The 22,967-nt window shown below is 37.8% G+C and overlaps 1 protein-coding gene across 1 annotated transcript; it reads left to right on the top strand.

Annotated features, from left to right (window-relative positions):
* Nucleotides 1-7,426: 7,426 nt before the first annotated feature.
* LOC141554549 (chemokine-like factor) lies at nucleotides 7,427-21,701 on the top strand. The gene is made up of 4 exons (XM_074286546.1): nucleotides 7,427-7,624; nucleotides 16,215-16,373; nucleotides 18,825-18,920; nucleotides 20,920-21,701. Exons 1-4 carry the CDS (start codon nucleotides 7,535-7,537, stop codon nucleotides 21,109-21,111), a joined length of 537 nt encoding a protein of 178 aa, XP_074142647.1. The 5' UTR covers nucleotides 7,427-7,534; the 3' UTR covers nucleotides 21,112-21,701.
* Nucleotides 21,702-22,967: the final 1,266 nt, after the last annotated feature.

The raw sequence follows: 22,967 nt of genomic DNA, 5'->3' as shown, positions 1-22,967 counted from the left end.
AGGATATACTTCATATCCTAAATATTGAAAAGGAGCATGTCTTTGAAATTTTTTTCTGGAGCTATGTGCAATTTGTAGTTCCTTAGTGTTTCTATGGTCTTTTGTAGACATGCTTCTAGCATTTGTTCCTCAGGTGCACATCCCAATATATCATCTATGTAATGTAATAACATTACTTTTGGAAATTCTTTTCTTACTGGAGCAAGAGCAGCAGCAACACACATTTGACACATAGTAGGGCTATTTTTCATTCCCTGTGGCAAAACTGTCCATTCATGTCTTTTGTAAGGCTCAGCTAAGTTAACCCTGGACACTGAAAAGGCAAATGTTTTCATATCCTCCCTATCTAGAGGGATAGAATAGTAACATTTCTTAATGTCTATAACCCAAAGAGGCCATTTTCTAGGCAATTGAATAGGAGATGGAAGGCCAGGCTGAAGAGTTCCCATACTTTCCATCTGTTAATTTACCTTTCTTAAATCAGTCGACATCTTCCATTTTCCAGATTTCTTTCTTACACCAAATACTGGGAAATTCCAAGGACTTAGAGAAGATTGTAAGTGTCCTTGGTCAAGTTGCTCCTGTACTATAACTAATAAGGCCTGAATTTTATCTTTGGCTAAGGGCCACTGTTTTATCCACACTGATATATCAGTTTTCCATTGGATAGGAACTGGTAAAAATGTAGGCAGGCTTTCAACAGCAGCCCTGCCTAAAAAACCGAAGTACTCATTTGTCATTCTAATTGTTGTAAAATGTCTCTTCCCCAAAGATTGATGGGGATTTTTTCAACTATTTTTTCCCACATCAGTGTATGGATGGACACTTTTTTGTAAGTACTCTCAGGAGGTGAAATGGTCAAGCTTACAGTCTCTGGAGTCAAGGGATCCATAGGCTGGAGAAGAACAGATTTCACCTCTCCAGGGAGTATCTCAGTTGTCCCAGCTGCATACAACTCTATTCTCCCCAATTATAATACCTTTCTTCCATCAGACTTCCTGGCTGATTGATTGTGTAATCCCTTTCTCCCATCAGATTGCTTCCTGGCTGATTGGTCATGTCTGGGTATTGAACTACTAAAGGCTCTCTGAGTGTAGCATCAGTTGCCATTATGACCCAAGTATTTTTTGCCTTGGGCCCTGGGGCTGGGCCCCTCATCCCAGTTCCCTGAATCAGTCTACATTCTGATGCCCAATGGAAGCCTCTATTGCATTTTGGACATGGGGTATTGGGTCTTGTTCTCTCACCCTGTTTTCTCACTCTGTCTCTATGCCAACATTGAGCTTTCAGATATCCTACCTTACCACATTGAAAGCATTGACAAGTCTCTCTGGAAGTCCCTTGCCAAAAGGGACCCTGGTCTTCCCATGTTCGGATCTTGGGAAGTCTGCATCATAACGTGGCTATAAAAGGTATTTGTGCCCACTGTGGCACAGTTTCTTATGATCTCCTCTAAAGGAGCATTCTTGTGTAGTCCTAGTATAATTCTTCTACAAACCTCATTAGCATTTTCTTTAGCAAGGTGCCTTATCATAATTTCTGTTACTGCATTTTCACCAATAGTTCGTATGATAGCTATCTGCAAATATCCCACAAAATCAGCAAAGGGTTCATTTGGCCTTTGTACTATTTTTGTGAAGTCCTCTCCCTTATCATTTTTACCTGGAATAAAACCCCATGCTTTGATAGCAGCAGAAACAATTTGCTCATATGCTGATATGGAGTAATTAATCTGTACTGAAATGTCTGCATAAGAATCTACACCTATTAGTTGGTCATAGGTGATAGGAGTATTAACTCCACTTTGACTATTTTGTTAGGCTTGTATCCTACAGAGCTCACTATATTCAGAAAGCCACAAGAAGTTTTGTCCAGGTTCTAAGCATGTCCTTGCTATAGATTTCCAGTCCCTAGGGGTTAAGAATTCATAAGCCAAATTCTGTAATAACATCCTAACATAAGATGATGTAGTCCCATAAAAAGTGCAAGCCTTTTTTAAGTCTTTGAGGATTTCTAGATCAAAAGGAGTGTATCTTCTACTTTCTTGATCTGAAGAGTTAAACTGTTGAATCACAGAATACATTCCTATTCTCAAATCAGCTATATCCTGCCCTTCTTTTGTGGCTTTAAGTAGTGACTTTTGCAATCTAGTCATAAGAGGGGGTGATTGCTTGGGGGTAAGTATTGGTGGTATCATTGTCCCTCCCACTACTCCTTCTCCCTCCATCCCAGAAGATGGAATTGATAGGGGCATGTCAATAGCCTTCTCTGGTTTAAGCAGGGTTGAAGCTACCTTATGAGAGGGAGAATCACCATGCCCTTCAGCATCACTTAACTCCTCATGTCCTCTGGTGATACTGCCATTACTCTGTCCTTTGTCTTCCTCTTTTTCCTCACACTTCTTCATCTGGCTATTCTTAAAACTTTTCTTTTTTCTAGAACTTACAGGATTCTTTAAGATCAATTGTATTATATTGTATATATAGAATGTTTCCTTGGAAATTGAATCAGAACCTTTATCATTATAGTATTCACATAGCTGATCTCCTACTAGTTTCCAATTATCTGTCCCTATATCTTCTTCCTTTAAGAACCAAAGGGACGTGCATTCTAATGTACACAAGAGGTCATTGATTTGCTCCCAAGTTACAAGTAAGCTTTGTCCCTTGATCAACTTAAGTATGCTTTCTATAGTGCCCCCTTGGGGTAGGGGTGGGAGTGGAGCTCGGGATGGGGGAGAATCTTTTCCTAACATCTGCCCTATTTCAGCTAGAAAAGGTTAGTAGTGTAGCCCTTAACAAAGTAAGTTCCCTGTTTGTCTATTAAAATACTCACCCTATTTCCTAGTCACCAGGGACTTCTTCAGTGAAATTAGGATCCTTGGTTGGGTACCAAATGTGAAGTCCAGGTTAGTTCCCTAGGTGCCTTACAATCAGCCAGAGTCAGGATAAGCAAAAGTCCTTGGTCTTTAGGGGGAGAAGTGAAGGGAATGGATGCAAGCTTTTCATGACCTCCCTTCTCCTCATCTACAGCCAAAGTGACCCTTGCTTGTCTTACTCCACCCTCTAATCCCTCCTACAATTAATTATCTTTATACACCAAAAGATTGTGCCAGCACAAAATAGTAAGAAGGGCCATTTTCCAAGCATAAGCTAATAGAGTATTGTCCAATTAGTAATTAGCCTTAAGTGCTCAGTTGTCTGATTCGAGTGCACTCCAACTCAGAGTTTCAACCTTTTACAGATTGTGAAGACAATGTGAATCACAACATAGTATTTTCACTTTTTTTGTTGTTGTTTGCTTTCTTTCTGTTTTCTTTCTCCTTTTCCCCATTTTTGATCTGATTTTTCTTATGCAGCATGATAATTATGGAAATATGTATAGAAGAATTGAATATGTTTAACATATATTGGATTACTTGCTGTCTAAGGGAGTGAGTGGGGGAAGGGAGAGAGAAAGAACTGAAGCATAAGGTTTTGTAAGAGTGAATGTTGAAAACTCTTTGAATATATTTTGAAATAAAAAGCTATTTTTAATGGCATTATTAATAAAATAATTAAATTATCAGGGAAAAAAGAAAATAAAAAGTTGGAAAGCATGTGTAATATTCAACATCAATAATAAATCAGGCTGACGGGAATCTTTCTTCTAAATTAAAGCCCAAGGGAAGTAACAAATTGGGAAAATATTTTTAAAAGGAAAGCTTCTGACAAAGGTCTCATTTCCAAAATATGTAGAGAACTGACCCTGATTTATAGGAAACCAAACCATTCTCCAATTGATAAATGGTCAAGGGATATGAACAGACAGTTCTCAGATGATGAAATTGAAACTATTTCCACTCATATGAAAGAGTGTTCCAAATCACTACTGATCAGAGAAATGCAAATTAAGACAACTCTGAGATACCACTACACACCTGTCAGATTGGCTAAGATGACAGGAACAAATAATGATGAATGTTGGAGGGGATGTGGGAAAACTGGGACACTGATACATTGTTGGTGGAGTTGTGAAAGAATCCAGCCATTCTGGAGAGCAATTTGGAACTATGCCCAAAAAGTTGTCAAACTGTGCATACCCTTTGACCCAGCATTGCTGTTATTGGGATTATATCCCAAAGAAATACTAAAGAGTGGAAAGAGACCTGTATGTGCCAAAATGTTTGTGGCAGCTCTTTTTGTTGTAGCTAGAAACTGGAAGTTGAATGGATGCCCATCAATTGGAGGATGGTTGGATAAATTGTGGTATATGAAGGTTATGGAATATTATTGCTCTGTAAGAAATGACCAGCAGGAGGAATACAGAGAGGCTTGGAGAGACTTAAATCAACTGTTGCTGAGTGAAATGAGCAGAACCAGAAGATCACTATACACTTCAACAACAATACTGTATGAGGATGTATGCTGATGGAAGTGGAAATCTTCAACATAAAGAAGATCCAACTCACTTCCAGTTGATCAGTGATGGACAGAAATAACTACACCCAGAGAAGGAACACTGGGAAATGAATGTAAATTGTTAGCACTACTGTCTATCTACCCAGGTTACTTATATCTTTGGAAGCTAATAATTAATGTGCAACAAGAAAATGGTATTTACACACATATATTGTATCTAGGTTATATTGTAACACATGTAAAATGTATGGGATTGCCTGTCATCGGGGGGAGGGAGTAAATGGAGGGAGGGGATAATTTGGAAAAATGAATTAAAAAAAAAATTAAAGCCCAAGGAGGACAATGATTTCCTTGGAATCATGGAGCAAGTTTTTGGGAGAAATAACATGTATCCACAGAAACAGATACAAAATGTATACAAATTAATTACAATGTTGTCTCCTACACATAAACTTGCTTAATGTGTCATGATCAGATAGATTTTAATGATGTGGAATAAAATGTAAAATAAATGAATAAAGTCCTGTCAATTGTATCCATCTTCTTCCAAGTTATTTGATGGGTAAATTTTCCCCCAAGCATATACTAAGGTTTATAAAGAAAAGGAACATGGAGAGGGCAATCCAATTTATTTCTATTAATCTCATACGTTAAAGACAAAACAAGGACTATGCATTCCCTTCCCATCTTACAAGATGCCAGATTTCAACTAGTACTGGACAGTGTTGATGTGGTTCCAATTTTCCCAGTCTGCATTGGCCTGAATACTCTAGCATTCTGACTGAACTTGCAGTTTTACATTGTTTTCCACAATGATTAGATTAATTCACAATTCCAATCACACTGTATCAGCGTGCCTATATTTTCAGAGCGTTGCCAACAACTTCTTTCATCATTTTTTTCCAATTTACTAGATTTGAAGTAAAATCATAGGGCTTTTCAAAATTATATTTTTCTTATAATTAGTGATTTGACTAATTTCTATAAATTTGGTGATCATTTGCATTTCTTCTTTGAAAACTATTCATGTTCTATAATCATTTTTCTTTTAGGAATGCTCTTGGGTCAATTCCCTCTCTGTCTTGGTTATTAGATCTTCCTCAGGAGGTTTGCATGTTAAAAAAAATTTTTTCTTAATCAACAGTATTTTTCTTTTAATATTAACTAAATTGCTCTTTTATGCAAAAGATTTTAATCTTACACAACCAAATTGCTTTATATTTCATGGCTATCTTAATGCCTGGTTTATTTAAGAATACTTTTTATAATCAGTTTTGTAAAAGATACATGACATGAAATCTTATCTTTTTTTTTTTTCTTTTTTGCTGAGGCAATTGGGGTTAAGTGACTTGCCCAGGGTCACACAATCAGGAAGTGTTAAGTGTGTGAGTTCAGATTTGAACTCAGGTCCTTCTGATTTCAGGACTGGTGCTCTATCCACTGCGCTGCCCTGAAATCTTATCTTTAGGTCAAACGCAATTGGAACTTAGAATTTTATTTGCTTTAATATAGTGAACTACTAAACTGTTTTCTCATTTTCTCAGCAGCTGTTGTTGAACAGAACAATTGTGTCTGTGGGTTTAATGAACACTGAGTTACTCTGTTTAATTTCTTCTGGATCATGTTTATCTAGTCTTACATTCTTGATGATATAAGTCCTGTTCCTGATCATTTAATTCTCTTTTTAAACAATTACCAAATCGTTCTGATGATTGTTGATTTGTAATATTGTTTGAGATTTGTTTGTGATATGCCCACTTGAATTCAGATTTTTTTGGAAATTTTTTCATTTGAGAATCTAAGACTTTTTTCCTCCAAATTAATTTCATTAATTCTGTTATTATTTTTTTCTATTTCTATACAGTAATTCCTTTGTAATTTAAATGGCTGTCATAGGAGCTGTAAATGTGACACAGTGGAGACATAACTACATATATATTCTCTCCCATACATGAGAGACATAATCTCCATTGCCTTTTTGTACCATCTCAGTCTCTGGTGTTATTGGTGAAATCTGTAATGATTGGGGGGGGGGGGGAAGCTCATCCAAGATATATTAACAATTAACATGTATGTAATTAACATACATGTAACTAACATACATGCAATTAATACACATGCAATCAACATGCATGCAGAGCTATGTGAGCGTCTATAAACCAAAGCTATTCCCCGTCCATCCGTTGGGGAATGGCTGAACAAATTGTGCTATATAAACGTCATGGAATTCTACTGTACTTTAAGAAATGAGAACAGGGCGATTTCAGAAAAGTCTGGAAAGATTTGCAGGAATTGATGTTCATTTCACAAGAGTCACGTGAGCAGAACGAGAGCGCATTGTTTACTGTGTGATGACCAATTAGGATAGATTTCTCAGCCATTGATCCGAGACAATTCCAAAATTGGAATGGAAAATGCCGATCCACATTCAGAGAAAGAACTCTATGGTCAGAATGTAGATTGAAACTATTTTCATTAAATAAGTTTCATTTTTCTTTCTAGGCTTTCCCCTTTTGTCTGATTCTTCTTTCATAACAAAAGCAATATGGAAATACACTTAATATGATCATACATGCATAGGCTATATAGGATTGCTTGCTGTCCTGGGGGGGAGAAGGGAAGGAGAAAAATTGGGCCTCAGAATTTTACACAAATGAATGTTAAACACTAGTTTTATATGGAATTAGGGGGAATGAAATGCTGTTAAGTGGGGGCAGGTTATTTCCCAATAAACAATTGGTCAAGAGAGTCGACGCCTGAGACAAGGGACACAGCCCCGGAGGACTTGGAGGGAAACATGAGGCAGGAACGAGACCATCGGAAGCAAGCGAGGCTTGAGGGAGTTTTGCGACAGGCCTGCGTGGGTAGTGAGGTCAGTTCTGAAGTGCTTGACGGCATCATGGGGCAAGAAAGGCGGGAGTCTCCAGGCAGTGCGCATGCGCAGTGAGGCTCCAGGGCGGTGTCCCGAGGCGGGAAAGGCGGCACGCGGGCGGTTTGGGGTGGGGGGTACGGAGGGGCTATCTCGTGGCTGTTGCCGTTAACTACAGCGAAAAGCGGGTGGGGGGGCCCCGGAGCAGAGTCGGAGGAGACCTAGTACAGAGAGCTGGCGGAGCTGGCTAGGGCTTGCCTGTGTCATGGACTCCCAGATTAACTCCGACTCGGAGGAGAGGACTGTGTGGGGCTTCTTGGTCTCCATCAAGGGCATAGTGAAGATGATACGGCTGGTGAGGGGGAAGCTTGGCCTGGGGAGGGGGTGGCCACAAGTAGGGCACTTGGGTGACGGGGCCTCGTGGCAGGCACATTTCACCCTTAGTTCTGGGGCTAGATTAGACCAGGCCCCAGGGGCGAGGCCCCACCCCACCGCCAGGTCAGGGCCTTGAACCCTTCCGGTCAAACCCTCCCTCTTCCTCCCAATTAACAACTGAGGGGCGGGAGGACTTGTCCAGGTTGCAAACCTTTGAAGCAGGTGCTGAATCGGAGCCTGGAGCTGTTGGGGGAGGGATGGCAGGCAGGAACCAGACCCCACCTTTGGGAAAAATCGAGAAAAGAGCCTTAGGCTCCCGACCTGCTTCACTCTCTATACTTGAATATGGTCAATTTGGAAAATGGACCGAGAGGGTGTGGATGGTTTGAATATTTTGAATCAGTAAGATAATGATTGTACAATTTGAGATTTTCATGAAATATCATACAAATAGTCTTATATTTCAGGAAGTTGAGACTTTAAGATCTTAATAATAATGAGGTGTGACTATGAAGTATAACATTTTCACTAGACAGACTTCTCCTGAGCGCTTGCCACGTGCTGGGCTGGGGGGAGGGGTTAAAAAATTAGGGAGACCACGCCCCTGACCTCTGGGAATTTACAATCCAAGTAGGGGAGAAGAAGCGTCTGTCTAGATTATATAAATATCAGATAGAATTACTAAGTACCATTGGGAAGTAAAAAGTGCTGTGGGGACTTCCAAAGAGGAGGTCATCAGCTCCAGCTGGGGGCACCAGGAAAGGCATGGGGAGTCACCTTTTTTAATTCTAAGGTTTACAAAACTTTTTTTTTTTTTTTTTTTTTTTTTCCCCCAGCTCTGTATGGTAGGTTCATCAAATATCTGCTTTTTGTAGACGAGGAAGCTGAAGCTCCTAGTTGAAATGATTTGCTTATAATCACAAAGATAGTAAATAGCAGAGATAACATTCAGACCTTTTGGGGAGATTTGTCTTGAGAATTCTAGTTTGAGGTGATGAGGAAAGTGGAAATAGGAAATGGAAAGAAAAAAGGAGGAAATAGGATTCATAGGAGAGGATGAAAGACTATTTTTTTTAATAATAGTTAAATTTTTTATTGCATTTTGAAGTTAACAAACTGTCTGTGAAGGAAGTTTTTGTTTTTTGTTTTGTTTTTTTTAATTCATTTTTCCAAATTATCCCCTCCCTCCCTCCACTCCCTCCCCCCATGACAGGTAATCCCATACATTTTACATGTGTTACAATATAACCTAGATACAATATATGTGTGTAAATACGATTTTCTTGTTGCACATGAATTATTAGCTGATGAAAGACTATTCTAAGGCCTCCCACCAGATGGAGGGAGAATGATGGCGCTGTTGGTGATAGAAAGAAGTCAGAAGGAAGGTGTGAGGAAGGGAAAGGAAGAAGCTAAAAATAATGAGTTGTCTTTGAAAATGTTGGATTTGAGGTTATGGTGCCATGATCCTATATTTTATGTTTTGTTATTTACTGTATGAACAGATTTTTCTATTGTGAACCTGGATTCTAGTAAGCCAGTCCCTGAAGGGATGAATCTTGGGAAATTGATCATTGACCTGAACACTAAAAGATGGCTGGGAGAACCTGTTGGGCAAGAGAAAGGTCTCTTTTTGTTGTTGTAGTTGTTGGCCTCAGGGTATTTGTTTTTTCACTAGAGCCATGGAAGCTAAGAAAAATCATAGAAAGAGGTCCTTGGAAGGCATCTAGAAAGGTCTCTGTTGAACAGCTAAACCAGGAGTTCTCAAACTATGGCCCTTGGGCCAGATGAGGCCCACTGAGGACTTTTATGTGGCCTGCCAGGTTATGGCAAATGGGCTGAGGGCGGAGACAGAGTGTGAGCTTTTATTTTTACTATAGTCCAGCCCTCCAACAGTCTGAGGGACAGTGAACTGGCCCCTTTTTAAAAAGTTCAAGTAGTCCTTGAACTACTGAGCTAAAGAAAGCAAGATTTTGGGAATTTGTCCCCATAGTTTCTTTGAGCTATACTAATCCCTCACCAACACTTGGCAGAGATCCAAATAGTTAGCATTTACATAAATTACTTATTACCATGTTCTGTGCTAAGTGTAGGAGATACTAAGGAAAAAAAAAAAAACAGTCCCTGCCCTCAAGGAATTTACATTTTAATGAGGGAGACCACAAACCAGTGTATGGAGAAAACATCCCAAATGAAGAAACTGGAAGCCAAAAATGAGCCAGAGCAAGTCATATTCTTTCTGTGTCTTAGAGGAAGTTTCCTTATCCAGAAGTTCCATGTATCAATGAAATTGCACATCCCATTCTTTTCTCCATTACAGAGAGTGTGGGACAGGAGTAAGACTCCCTTTCCCAAAATAACTAGTCAGAGACATCTTCAGGTACAAAGAGAAAGCATTTATTTAATCCCTGCAGGGAGAGACCCAGCACGCCCAGGAGGCATCCCAGCTCCTGGAACCTGGCCAGCTTCTGACTTGTCCAAGATTTAAAAGCAAAAGACCTGAGCCTTTTCATTGAATAGACTAAAAAGACATAATCATTCTTGACCAATGGTCACCAATGTTGTCTGCTTCCTGTGCGTCACGTCACTTCCTGTAACTTCACTAACTCTGCATCCCAGAGTTCAAGGCTGGGAATAGGGATCATGTGACTTAGGCCTAGTCTCATAAACTTGAGAAAACTTCATCCACTCAGTCCCATTCAGAAGGTAACCTTAAAGAAGATGCTAAGGCTAGGGGAAGCAGGAAAGGCCGTCTAGAGAAGGTGGCACTTGAGGTAAATCTTGAAGGAAGTCAAGAATTCTAAGATGAGGAATAGAGAGTGAGTATTCCAAGCATAGAGGATAGCCAGTGCAAAGGGGAGAAGTCTGTGAGAAGCAAAAGTATGTCTGTACTTTTGAGTGCATGGAGAGGAGTAATGTGTAAGAACACTAAAAATAAAAAAAGATTCCCTCCTTGTGACTAGTTTGAATATGAAGCAGTGGAATTTCTATTTGATCCTAAAGATTCTACATTCTAATGCAGAAGACCAAACAGTTGTAAATTTATAGATCATAAATATAAAGTAATTTTAATGACAGTAGTTAAATAGGTGGTAGGAGAGGCTAAGAGGTAATAGATATTTAAAAAAAAGAATGCCCATACTGATGGGAACTCTAAACCAGATTATTTACAGAAATAGCTAAAACAAGCCCATCCTGTTTCTATTATCAGTCATAATCAGGTCAGTTTTCCCAGCTATCTTGTTGGCATCTTTAAGACAATCTCAATATTTCATTATATTCTCTAAGCCTTAACCCTCTCCTCCTCCTCTGAGTCTCTATTAAAAGTCATTACACACACATACACACATACCTTCAGAAGCAAGTGGTTTAATCAGTATGATTCTTCCTTGCTAAATTGTATTTGGTTAATGGCAAACTTTTGTAATCTGTGATGGATGTCTATGTGTCATTCATGGTTGTTCTATGTCACTAACCACGATCATCTCCCAAATCTTCATTGTGTTCTGTGAGAACATTTACTACTGAGGGGTGATTAGCACAGTATTACACGGTTTTCATTTGTGGCATCAGATTTAGAAAGTAGCCTCCGATTCTGCTGATCTTCAGGCAATTTGGCATTTTCCTACAGACTACACAACCATTTGCTGGAAAAAACCTTATTTTTAGATTTCCCATTAAATACAAAATAGATGTTGAGTTTAACTTGGATTGTAATGGTCCCAGATAACTTGAAAGAATAGTCTATAGTTCTTTAGAATATTCGTTTTCTGTTTCTAAAATATTCTATAGCATCACATTAAGCTTTTGTTAATTGCAGATGTATCAAAGCCTTTACTAAGGCTCTTCAATGCTCCTGACTTGGGAGACACTGCTTTTCTGATTATGATTGATAATAGGAACAGGATAGGCTCATTTTAGTAATTCCTGAGAATAAGCTGGTTTAGAATTCTCATTAATGCCAATGGAAGTTTTTTAAGTTGGAGAAGGAATAGTGTTAGCTATCAGACCTGTGCTTTAGAATATCACTTTATCATCTATGTGGAGGATGGATTGGAATGGAGAGAGACCTGAAGGTTGTTGAAACAGCTGATTAGATCACCAGGTGAAATAATAAAGAAAAAAGAAAACCTAGGACAGAGCCATGGACAGAGGACAAGAAAACCCAGGACAAAACTAGGACAGAGATACAAAGGCATAACATGGCCAATGATCCAGAAGGAGAGAAAGAGTAGTTGTAGGGAAAAGAACTAAAAATGAACAGTCATAGAAACCTGAAAGGAAAGAGTATCTAGGACTTAACAGTCTCATATGATAATTAAGAAAAGGCCATTACATCTGGCAACCAAGATCTAATTGATAACTTTGGAAAAATGGAGTCAGAAGCCAGATTGCATAGGCTTTAGAAGAGTGACAGGAGAGGAAGTGGATACAACAAGTATAAACTGTTTTTTCATAGTTTAACTGAGGAGAAACAATCACCAAAATGTATCTAGTGTGTTTATTGTTGTTATTTTAGGATTAGGGAGACATGGGCATACTTTTAGGAGCATAAAAGAAACCAGGAGATGAGGAAAGTTTGAAGATTAGAGAAGGGATGATTAGTGAGAGCAATAGGCTAGAGAGGCCAAGAAGGAATGGTATCTTAAATTGAATGTATTAGGAATTAGCTTTGGCTAGCATGAGAGCTTCTCCATCAGAGACTGGATGATACCAGGATAATGGGAGGAAACATCTTAGTGAATGTCCTCAATTTAAAAGGTGTGGGAGACAAACAAGGTCTTTAAACTCAGGTTTGAGGCAAGTCATTTAATCTCTCAGAACCTCAGCTTCCTTAGTTATAAAATGAGGGATTTGAACTAGATAGCCTCTAAGATCTCTTCAAGTTATAAATGTAAGATTCAGTAATCTTAAATTACAGAAGTGAAAATTGAACCTATAAGGAGATGAGATCACCAAGAAAATTTGGAGAGAAGTGAGTTTACAGGACTTGGAGAACAGCAGGAAGATGATGATCTTTCAAAAGAGACCAAGATCCTAGATTATCTCTTTAACATGTTTGTAACATTCCACTCATCTGGCTTGTTATTTTAATCCTTTGAAGGTTTCCTTGTAGTGCTTAACAGTTAAACACCAGAAAGAAACACAGAGAATTTTAATTATTTTACACACACACACACACACACAGAGTTTTTAGAGAGCAGGGCAGAGAAGGGGGAAAGCCTTAATCTAAAATCAGTCCATGTTTTCTCCTACACAAAAGGACAGGTGACAGCATCAAGAAACTAGAGAAGGGAACCATTGGGCCAAGTCCTAGGATTGACAGATGCAAGAGATATTAGTCTTAAAGACCCATAGTCCCATAGTGATAGTAAAAAGAGGCAAATGGAAATGTCAAACAGTTGAGGTTGCAAGTCTGGAGCGTTGGATTAGAGAAGCAGATTTTGAGGAAGTGTAAGAAAGCCAGAATTGTGGGTCCAGAAGCCAGATTAAGCATTTAAAGTAGCTGAGTTATAGAATGCAAATGTGGAATATTTTTAAAGGATTTTGACTCTATACATAGTTTTAAGGGATATTAGAGTTAAAAGAATAGAAAAATTATCTGTGTTTTTAGGATAGTAATTAATAACAGTTGACAAGGACTTCCATAATGCTATAGTAAAGCAGATAGTATAACTATAACTACCATTTTACAGCTTTATAGTTTAATCATCTTATTCATGGTCACAGGTAACTAGAAGTACATGTTGAAAACAGGACTCAAAACTCAGGTCTCTTTTGACACAAGCCCAAATGTATTAGCTTCCATGATACCATGCTACTGTTGATATATCTAAAAATAATAATGAGCATTTTTATATTAAATAAATAATAGCATTTCTCAAAGTATTTGGTCTCAAAATCCCCTTATACTGTCAAAATTTTATTACTGAGGACTAATATAGGAGCTATTTGCCATATTAGAAATTAAAATGGAAATTTTGTAATTTTTATTAATTCATTTAAAATAATTTAATGACCCATTATATGTTAGCAAAAAATAACATTTTATGAAAAAATACTATCTTCCAAAACAAAATTTAGTGAAAATTGCAGTTTTACATTTTTATAAATCTCTTTGTTGTCTTAATAAATAGCTGTATTCTCTAATCTGCATTCTCTGTTGTAATATGTTGTTGGACATCTATGAAGAAAATCCAACCTTCAAATACATAATTGAAAAAGGGAGATGTATTTTAATACTTTTTTCAGATAATTGTAGATATTCTCCTTTGATACTAATTGATCAAAACTTAAGTGTCAGTTATTTAAAGATTAGTTGTAATATGGAATCTGAAATCTTAGTATATTTTTCATACTTTCTTATATGAAGCTTCATTGATTTATCTTGAACTTTAATGAATTGTTTACTCATGCAAAATTCTGAAACATCATGCATTGGTTATTTAAAAAAAGAAAGAAAGAAAAAATTGTTTACTGAGTTTTTAAGATTTCCCAAATAATGACACATTTCATTACATGTGTTATAATCACTACCAATCTCTTCAAAAAAAGTCTTTTTAAGTACAGTGGCACCTCAGCATTTCTTTGTCCCAAAACTCATTGAATTCATATTCTATACGGTTTGATGAAAAAAAAAAAAAAGTGGGGGAGGGAGGGGAGGTGTTTCAGCATTTGACTGTTGCTCAGTATTCATCCATGCTTGGTGAATGAATAGTAGAGATCTGAGGTTGTGCATGCATACTGCCCAAATACCCTTGCTACTGCCTTCAGCTGTGGGCATCTCCTCCCCAGGGAATGCAGTGGTGTGTAGGCCTGTCAGGTTAGAGCCCACGATACTGAGGTTAGCAGGTTCTGGGGCAGTTCTGCAGGACGATGTGGCTGAAGCATATAGTATCCTGGCTGCCAAAACAGTAGTACTGGAAAGGTCATTGAATAGCCAGTGTGTTCAGCAGGGAGAGAAATACCCACAGCAGCAGTGATGGTGCAAGTAGCTACAGTGGAACCTAGGTAAAGAGGCAGCAAGGGGGGACCCTGAACTTCTGACAACCTAAGCCTGGGTAGAGGCCAGAATCCTGAGCAGGGCAGGATGTGGGACCATAGTTTCTGCCTCCATATGCAGGCCTCCTCTTTCCTGATCCTATCCTACCTGGAAAAAAGCTTGGAGGATTTATTTAAGATGGGAAAAGAGTATAAAGGAAGTGGCTCCTTAGAAAATGAGTAGTTGAAGGAAAGAACTTGGCTGAGTTGGGCTGGCCTTTTTTCTACAGTTGGAAACCCCACTTTTCCTTTGAGGCATTGGATGGGGAGGGGTGATTAGGCTACAGGCTGGAGATTTATTCCTCGTGGGAAAAATTCACTTGACACTTGTTTTTGACATTCCTTATGCTTTCTGGAACCAATTAGCAATGACTACTGAGATACCAATTATTTAGGAAATTCAAGTTTATGATGATGGATCCAAGTTTTCTAAAATTCCAGTTTTTGCTTGAAAGCTCAAATTTTGTCATTGACAACAAATTCTGTTTGTTTTTTTTCTTTGAAATGACAGGTATATTTCATTTCTGAGAAAATATCTAGCAGATATCAAAAGTCTGAATAACTAAAGTTTGTCTATTAGTCATTATTATTCTCAGAGGAGAGAGCACTGTGCCTGCTGTCAGCAAGATCTGAGTTCACATCCAGTCTCAAGACACTTAGTAGCTGTGTGACCCCAAGCAAATCACTCTAATTTCTATTTGCCTCAGTTTCCTCAACCGTATAATGGGGAAAATAACAGTACCTACTTTGCAGAGAAGTATTTAAGTATTTAGCATAGTGCTGAGCACATAGTACATGTTAATGTTTTTCCTCACCTCCACCCCTCCATTGGCATGTCTGTACATTTCTCCATTTGTAAGGCAAAAGTACAGTTCTTCAGATTAAAAAGTAATTTAGTCTCTGTGTTCCCAGCTAAATCTAATACAAAGGTCATGTTGCCTCTGAAAACACTGTATGCTTATAGAAGAATGAGATTGAAAAAGGCAAATCACATCTTATTATTATCAGAAATTTTTACTTCATAGACCTCCTGTAGGAGTCTGATGAGATCATACTCTGAAAACTGTTGGCATAATAATTAGAGATGTGATCTTAGAAAACCTGAATTCAAGCAGTGCCTCAGACCCTAGGTAAATCAGTGTTCCAGGCAATCTGAGGTTCCCACATAAATGAAAGAAAGGTCAGTGTTTCCCCACACTCTCACTCCCAATGTACATGTGTTTAAATTTATAAAAATTTATAGGGTAGCAGGAATTTCCCCATTGGAGAATGGGTGTGAGTGTTGTAGATTGAAGAGAGGAAGAAGAATTGATGAAGCAAAGAGCTGTGAGGAGAAAAAGAAAAAGGAAAAAAAAATTATAAAGGGCACAGATACTCGAGGACTTTGCCTCATCAAGGAAAATAAGAAATCAGTCTTAATACTTCATAATCATACCTCCTGCTTATGTATTTAGAAAGCAATCATAATTAGAAATGTTTATAACTTGAAACAAAATTATATTGAAGTAAATCCTTTTTTTTTCTTACAGATTTTGATTATAGTAGCCTTGATCATATATATTGTTGCTCAAGCTCCTGAAACATACATAGTAATCACAACTTTGGAAGCCATCACTGTATTTTTTTTCGTAATATTATATTTACTAAGACTTGACCTAATGTTGAAGTTTTTGTTTTGGCCTTTGCTCGTAAGTGTCAATTTTTTATAGTGAATTGTTTTCTATATAAGTTCTTTATTGTATAATCTCCATTCTTTAATATTAAAGACTTTTTAGCCCAGGCCAGTGGGTTACTCTCTCTACTTTCTTTCATAGACCTCTGTTACGCAGCTGTGCTGTATATACTCTTTGACCCATTCATAGAATGGTCTTGGGAGAATTGGCCAGTAGGAGTACCTCTAACCTGTAGGCTTCAGGGTCTTATCCCACTTAGTGTCTGGGTTGGCCCCAGGTCGCTCTGCACTTATCTTCAGAGATGCATAATTCAAGTGTAGCATATGATAGATACTTACCAGACAAGAGTACACAGGCAATTCTGTAAAATTGTTATCTTAAACTCAGAGGCAAAAAAAAAATAGCCCTAATGGAATACAATATAGCACAACATGCTAGGAAGAAATAGGAAGAAAAGGGGCAGCAAAATGGTGCAATGGAGAGTACTAGCCCTGAAGTCAGTAAAACAAATCATGCATTGATCATATCTCAAAATACATGTCAAAATACATGTCTTTATCACATTTCTTGTCAGGAATTGGTCCTCCAGAGTTATAGCTCATGACTGCATTGAATAGCAATCTCAGTGTTTTTCTTTACACTGTTAATAGTTTTGTATAAATTGTTCAGTTCTACACATTTTATACATATCTTCCCAGTTTTTCTGACTCCATTCCTCTTAACATTTTTTTAACAATTCCAAAATATTGGTAGGCAGAGCCAAGATAGCAGAGTAAAGGCAAGAACCAAAATATGCTCTATTACATTCATACACCCCAATTTTTTCATCTAGCCCCTGTTGATGGACATCAGCCATATTCTTTAAAAAGGATTTTCTTCTATGATATCACTCTACCTACTATATAACTCCTACAGACTCGTGTAGCCATAAAAACAGAAAAACTGTATTAGAGAAGCCTATTCTAAAAGATGACAATTAAACCCATCGGTCACGTTAATCTATGAGTGAACCTCAGACACTCAAGAACCCGTATAACTTATGATGCAGATCAACCTCAAGTAGACCTGGCCTAAGTAAAGTTATTTTTAATATCCCCTTCACCTTTTGATCACCATTTTGAGCACCCAACTCCAGATCCTGTTTCTACACCCCTACTAGTATTTATTTCAGACAGCAGTATCGCCACAGTAACATATTCTGATCTCCCCCTTTCTGCAATCTGATCTGATGATTGTTGAGGGCAAGGGGCTACACCCAGGCACAGGAACAGATTTTTGAAAGGCCAGGGCCACTTGGCAGCAAAGAGTAAGCATTTGTCTTGCATTTGCATTTCTTGCCAGTTCAAAGGAGAAAGTATTAAGCACTGCTCATGGTCTTGTGGAGCTACAGGGATCTGATAAGGCCTGACAAGACCACTTAGACTGCCTCCACTGACTCTTGGTGGGAGGCTTTGGTTAGTCAATTGCACAAAAGTCCCACTTGTTGAAATTTACATTTACTGAAATCAAATATTATAGTTCATATCATGTTGGGTTGCTGTTTATCCAAATGTCATAACTTGTAACTTTACCAGGGATAATGGCATATATGACAATCCAGTTGTCGCATTTGGCAAGATGGATATTGACTGAGGGTTTTGTTTTGTACAAATTGTCCCACAGCAAAATAACTCAAAGGATACTGGATGAAGGACTGGAAGGGTCTTTAAAGCCAAAAAGTACTTAATAAATGCCTGACGTATGCCCAGCAGTACTATGCTAGGCCCTAGCCTTAAAAGTCAGCTAAACCAACCCTTCCTATGGGTGAGGAGGAGCCTAGGCCCAAGGAGGTCACACAGGGCAGGTGGCAGTAGTGTGATTTGAACTCAAACCCTCTGGCTAAATCTACGTGCTCTTTCCACTAACCATCCTGCCTCATTATTTAAGTTGGAACATATGTCATTCGTGAGTATTTCCCTGTACAGACAGTACCTAAATACTGAGCATTGCTGACATACCCCCAGAGCCTCTCCGTCCTATCTAAAATATCTCATCCACAATTTGTGCTCAGGATCAGTAACTGGCTTAACTATGACAGAGAAAAATAAGGACCACTGGTGTCAATCTGAGCCACAGATAAAGGGCGCCTCATTTCTCCTCATTGACATTTCCACAACACTGCAGGATTGAAGTGCGCTTTAAGATTAGCAAAGCACTTCATACATATCTCATTTGATCTTCACAATGATTTCAGTAACTAGTTTGGGTTTTGTCATCCCCAGTTCACAAAGGAAGAAACTTGAGCCTTGGAGAAGTGACTTGCAAATAGTTGCCTAGTTAAACCATGGAGGTTTAACCCAATTCTGACACCCAAGTCTCTTTCCATATTGCCTTTCTTTCTTAGACTTTATTCTATTGATTTAAATATGTATTTTTTGTCAGCCTCAGTTTTCAGGAAAATCTGACTTCTCTATGCTGTGTTTTCAGGATATTATAAACTCTCTAATGACCATAGTATTCCTTATGATCGTGTCTGTTTTGTCGTTGATACCAGAAACTAAAATACAGATTGCTGTTGCAGGGGTAAGTAGCAGTCTTGTTAGCTTCACTCCCTAAATGAATTGATGTCAGTAAAAGTCTATTTGAATAGGTATCAGTTGTGTGACCAGAATTGGAGTATCATTTTACACCAAAATTGGAATACCATTTACTTCTGAAAATATAAAATGGATTTCTTCACATTAATGTAGCAATTCCAAATCTGTAAGGGCCATATAGCTGAACTGTCTAATAATTTTTTTAAAATGATATGATATACATTTCTCTCAAGATTTGCACAGAAATAAGGTCATAGAATCTCACATTTAGAAGGGACCCACAGAAGTCATCTGATCTAACCCTTATCCTGAAATTACTGCTATCATTTCCAGTGAGTGGTCACCCAATTTACGCTTAACCATTCCCAGTGATATGGACTCATACCTTATCTTCCACAGTCAAAAAATCTGCTTCCCTATTGCCTCATTAGCTAGTTCTAATGCCACTTTTATATGTTAACTCTTTAGACTTTGAGGGCAATCTACATGTATCCCCTAAACTACTGTTATTCCAGTCTTCTTCTCAAGTTAAAAGTGCCCAGTTCTTTCATAGGCCTGGAAAGTCAACTTTTGGAATGGAAAGAACACAGAATGTATAGTCACTGTCCCTGGATTTTAATTCTACCTGTGGCATTTACTACCTATATGTCTTGTATCACAGTTTCCTCATCTTTTAAATGAAAAGAGTAAGACTTGATGATTAATAAAGTCCCTTCCAACTCTTTAAACTGTTATGCTGTAATCACTCATCTCCCACTTATTAATCTCTAGAGGAAGAAATAGTTTTTCACATTTTTAGTCCAAAAGAGTCTGCAGAGTTTTTGCATGCAAACATTTTTGTCCTCTTCAAAAAGCTATGGTGAGCCAGGACAGTAAGTTTGCCTGTCCCTACTGCAAACCCAAATATTCCAAACACTTAGAATGACATTATGTTCAGAAGAAAGAACAGAATATGGAGGGGAAAAAGAGGAGTGATTTTTCTTTGTTAAAATAAACTCTCAGGAGTCTTTTTCAACAGTATCCTCCTCTATGTAGATTTGATCATTTGCTTGGTCTTTATATGGCATCTTTAATCTTAAAGGTATTTTATTAAGACATTAGTTGCCATCAGCTTGTTCCTCAAGGGCATCCTGGACAACACTAAAATATTTACTATAAATAAGTTATATTTTTCAGGAACCTTAAAGGAATCCTAAAAATGTTATTTCCCCTAAGTAGATGCAGCTCAGTTTGTGACATCTATAGCTCAGTTGTTTATACATTCCATACAACTTCCCTAGATTGAGCTGATTCCCTTTTACCCATTTCACTAAAAGAATGGTATCTCTGGAGGAAGTACCAGACTGGATGGTAGGAACCTGGATTCATATTTTAGCTCAACCACAAATATATTGTGTGAATTTGAGCAAATCATTTTCCGTTTATGGAACTTAGTTTCCCCATTTGTCAAATGAGGCTAGTTGTTATGCATCCTTTCTGCTTTATATTTCATGATTCCACTACAATCAAGATGTTAAACAGTAAACACAAAAATACAATACTAAGCACTTATGAGTTTATACAGTGCTCTATAAAAATAGACTCCTTGGCTCTAATACACAGGTAACTACATGAAAGACAGGTAAATATTTTTTCAGGCCTTTTCTGAATAACTAGCCCTTCTCTCATTTAACAAATAGTTACTAGAGAAAGTTTTTTGAAAATAACTTTATTTTTCATTTGCCAGCATTTATTTTCTCTTCCTATGTATTGGAAAAACTTTGGACAAAAGGGAGATCTTTGACAGAGATAACAATAAGGAGAAAGGGGGATTAGATTAAATGAGCTTTATTTAAGATCTCTACCAGTATACATTTAAGCAAAGGAGTTAACCTAAAGAACTAGATTGTGATTATGAAGATTTTGTTAAAAATTACAAGGGGGAATGGGAAATTATTCTCTTCCATGAATGATTAAAAGTAATAACTTTTTCTTTTAAAAAACAGATCCTTGGAATTGTGGCAACTGTGTTTACTGTTGCAGACGCTGCTCTCATCTACAGAAAACTTATGTTTAATCCAAGTGGTCCCTATGAGAAAAGGCACACTCATGAAAAAAAGCGACGTTCTCGTCACTCTCGCCACTCTCATCATAGTTATCATCCTCGTCTTTCTCAGGAAAAAGATGAAGATTTGTAACTTTGTTTCTTCTAAGTTCAAATATATTTCTGTAGTCTTCCATATTTTCTCTAAAGTGTGAAATTGGGAAAAGGGGGAAAAAGTAAAATAAGGAAGAATTTCCAAATTCTGGAAGCAGAGGAAGATTGATAATGTGTCTGCCTTTAGAGGTAGAAGATCAGGATGGACTCAATTCTGTGATCCTGGTTCCATCTGAATGGCAGGTGGCTTGGCCTTGATAGTTGGCTGCTTTCCTCTATAAAACCAAGGAGTTGGATTAAGTCATCACTAAGGTCCCTACTTGCTTTGAAACCTGTAAATTGCCAGTCTCTTCCCAGCCTAGGATATTGGGTTGTCTAAAAACTATTAGAATCAGAAATTGAATAAGGCAAGGTTTAAAAATTGCATTCCTGCCTGTGTGCATAGGAAATATAAACTTTTGCAGCTTATTTGACATGATGAACCATAGATTCTTCCAACGGAAGGAACCTTAGTGGTCATCTATACAACACTCCTATGTTATATAGGAAAAAAAAATAGGCCTATCAAAAAAATCCCTGCCTACTGTGAAAAACTTTTCTTGCATTAAAAATAAATGCATTTATAAAAAAGGAGTCTTGAAAAATTCTTGAGTGGTACCCTATCTTTTTTATCCCTAGTCCTGCTTCTGTACTACACAGATGTGCCTATATTCTCCTTGCAAACACTGAATTGGTAAAGATTTTTTATACAGATAGTAACAGAAGACATATAGCAGTTTAAAGTCTGCAAATCAGTTTACATGCATTGTTACAGACAAGATCTTGGGTCAAGTTAGAGAATGTAGCTGTAGGAAAGAGTAAAGAATTGATAAAGGAGGATTGTAAAATTTATGGGGATTGGGGATGGCAGAGAATCACATGAAGTCTCAAGAATACAGGCTGATTTCAGGGCAGCAACTCTGCTGTTGCCCATAGCTAGAGGGATTCAACTTCCACAGGTCTAAAACTTTAGTTAGAACTGAAGCTGACCCCCCATGACCATTGAGGAGAATAGGATCAGTGAAGAAAAGCAGAAGATGAAATGGACAGAAAAAAAGTTCCCTTCTCCCATCCTGTTATCCCCTGAAGGTTCTGGAGCTGGTGGGAAAGTCAAAAAGAGAAACATGGCAGGAACCTGAATGGCTTCTGATAATTGAAGATCCCACAGTTTATCTTATGAAGAAGAGCAGGCCTGAGGTAACATCTTTATTTGGAAAGGAGAAAAAACAAAAGACTGAAATGCCCAGTACAGCTCTCTCTTGGACAAGCACCCAAGGTATTCTGTTAAGTGCTGAGGACACAGAGACAAAAACATCCTCTGAAAACCTGTGTGAACAAATGAAGAATGAAGTGAGCTGGACCAAGGAAATAATTTATGCAGCAACTACATTCTCAAAGGAAAGCAACTTGGAAAGACTTAGAAGAATTCTAATCCATGCAGTATCAGCAGGTTACCAATCCAAAAAAAAAAGGATGAGCATGTCACAACTTATTTAAGTTCTAGATATGGAAAGAGATGTCTTTTCATACTATCAATGCGTGAATTTGTTTTGTTTGGGTACTTTGAGGGGGAAGAGAGAGCAGACAGGGGCACAGAGGGTTAGAAAGGGAGAGAGAAATGGGGAGAAGGCCTAAGTGAAATATTTTAACATATATACAAAAGGTATTTCAGAAAGGGACAGACAAGCAGGGCAGAGGTGGTTAAATCTGATATATGCTTTTTAAAAACCAAATTAATACAGCATAGAGATAATTTCATAGATAAGCCCCCTTTTTGTGTATTGAAACATTTGTATGTGGTGTTTGTCAAATTCATAATAAAGTATTTTTTAAAGAACAGTCACTTCAGGTAGTGTA

Source organism: Sminthopsis crassicaudata, chromosome 2, assembly GCF_048593235.1.
Source record: "Sminthopsis crassicaudata isolate SCR6 chromosome 2, ASM4859323v1, whole genome shotgun sequence".
NCBI lineage: Eukaryota > Metazoa > Chordata > Mammalia > Dasyuromorphia > Dasyuridae > Sminthopsis > Sminthopsis crassicaudata.
The sequence above is the reverse complement of the archived record's forward strand: the minus strand, read 5'-3'. Positions and strand labels throughout refer to the sequence as shown.

Coding starts and splice junctions, on each gene's coding strand:
- LOC141554549 (XM_074286546.1), top strand. CDS start 7,535: ATGGACTCCCAGATTAACTCCGACTCGGAGGAGAGGACTGTGTGGGGC. Junction 7,625..16,214: donor TAGTGAAGATGATACGGCTG/GTGAGGGGGAAG, acceptor TTTTTCTTACAG/ATTTTGATTATAGTAGCCTT. Junction 18,921..20,919: donor TACAGATTGCTGTTGCAGGG/GTAAGTAGCAGT, acceptor TTTAAAAAACAG/ATCCTTGGAATTGTGGCAAC.